We start from the raw sequence: 1,608 nt of genomic DNA, 5'->3' as shown, positions 1-1,608 counted from the left end.
TTTGCAGGAGCCGCGATAACTCCTCATCCAAACAGAGGATGGTGGAAAGTATTCTCTGTTTCATAAGACTACTCATATTAAAATGTAACGATTTAAATAGAAAACAGCAAGCCTAAAGAGTTAAACCAGTGTTGATAGGTCTGACTGACAGGTTACGATCAGCATTTTTTCTCCCCCGATCACAGCGCTCTCTCTCCCAGCTCATAAAACGCTTGAAAAAAGCGGTCGAAAAAAACGCTCAGTAGACACACTCCCGAGCGCACAGCCAGCGTTTAACGCTGGAAAAAGGCGTTAGGTGGACATGGGCCCTAAAAGATGCAGTGTGACATCATCAAGAAAGTTCTACAAAGTTCTAGAATGCAACACTCCCTGGGTAACCCCAACCCTTTCGAATAATAACAGAAGCTACAGTGGCCTTCAAGGACAAGAACAATTCTAAATTTTAAACAATGCACCTGATGACATTCCAACTATGACACTTTCAAGATGGCGGCACTAAGCTTTGGTCCAAATTATGCAGAATTATGGACATATATGAGACCCTTTCTAAGGGAAAAAAATAATTAAAAAAAAAAAATGTCAGCTATTATGCACTAAATTAAATGTACTTATGGATATTATAATTACTTTCTACAAAATCTGCTTGGAAATAAAACCCCAAATTCTACACACTGCAGCTTTAATCGTTTAATTAATTTATGATACATTTTGTTCTTAAAAACATGCCAAAAGTACATTTTTAACACCTGTACAAAATGCGAAAAAGCCCAAAATAGCCCAAAATTGACCAGTGCTTGTAAATACATTGTTTTATCCCGTCTACAGTGGCACCAGCGGGCTCTGGATATCGCAGAGCAGACTGGCTGTGTGAGGAGCCAGGGCCGAGCGTACGGGAACCTGGGTTTGACCTACGAGAGTCTGGGGAACTATGAACGGGCCGTGGTCTTCCAGGTTTGACATATTTAACCTCAAAATCTTGACATTTCTCTCTTTGACTTTAAATTTTTTTGCTTAACATTTACCTTTAATTTAAACAATGTCCTTAGAAACCTTTTAAGTAGAGTATACCCCATGTTTAGTTGTTCATTTTGTTTTATCTTTTGTTTGTGTTTGTGTTCACTTTTTCGGTTGTGTGTTTGTGTTCTGTAAAAAATAAATAAATAAATAAAGTATTAAAAAAAAAATCTTTAAATATTTTGGAGAAATGAAGAAGACAGGATGGAATAGTCGATTAATTTAAATGTTTATAAGTTGGCCTTTTCTGTTACATAAACCCTGGATGGTTTATTTTGTTAGTATTAGTATTGTTAAAGGTGCTCCAAGGAACTTTCAGTTTGTGTTCATTCTAGCGCCCCCTTTGGACAAAAGCGGTAGTGTTTTTACAACACCAGCTGTTGTTCCTGGGTGAGCGTATACCCCATGACAAAGGCATTAAGAAAAACTATATAAAAACAGCATTCTTTGCACTGATGGTCAGAAATATTAAAAAAGTTCCTCGTAGCACCTTTTACATTTATTTTTTTACTTCTGGTCTGTTTGTGTGATTATAACGGTGCCTTGTAATGTGTTTGTGGGCTGGGCATATTGTTTATGAAGAATGACACAATA

At 37.1% G+C, this 1,608-nt stretch overlaps 1 protein-coding gene across 1 annotated transcript in view; it reads left to right on the top strand.

Annotated features, from left to right (window-relative positions):
• The window catches only part of ttc28 (tetratricopeptide repeat domain 28), a 134,733-nt gene that overhangs the window by 102,905 nt on the left and 30,220 nt on the right, over nt 1-1,608 (top strand). The window contains exon 15 of the mRNA XM_080046564.1: nt 826-951. Coding sequence (XP_079902690.1) covers nt 826-951 — 126 coding nt within the window. The remainder of the gene's footprint in view (nt 1-825; nt 952-1,608) is intronic.

Source organism: Ammodytes marinus, assembly GCF_949987685.1.
Source record: "Ammodytes marinus genome assembly, chromosome: 18".
NCBI classification, from domain to species: domain Eukaryota; kingdom Metazoa; phylum Chordata; class Actinopteri; order Uranoscopiformes; family Ammodytidae; genus Ammodytes; species Ammodytes marinus.
The sequence above is the reverse complement of the archived record's forward strand: the minus strand, read 5'-3'. Positions and strand labels throughout refer to the sequence as shown.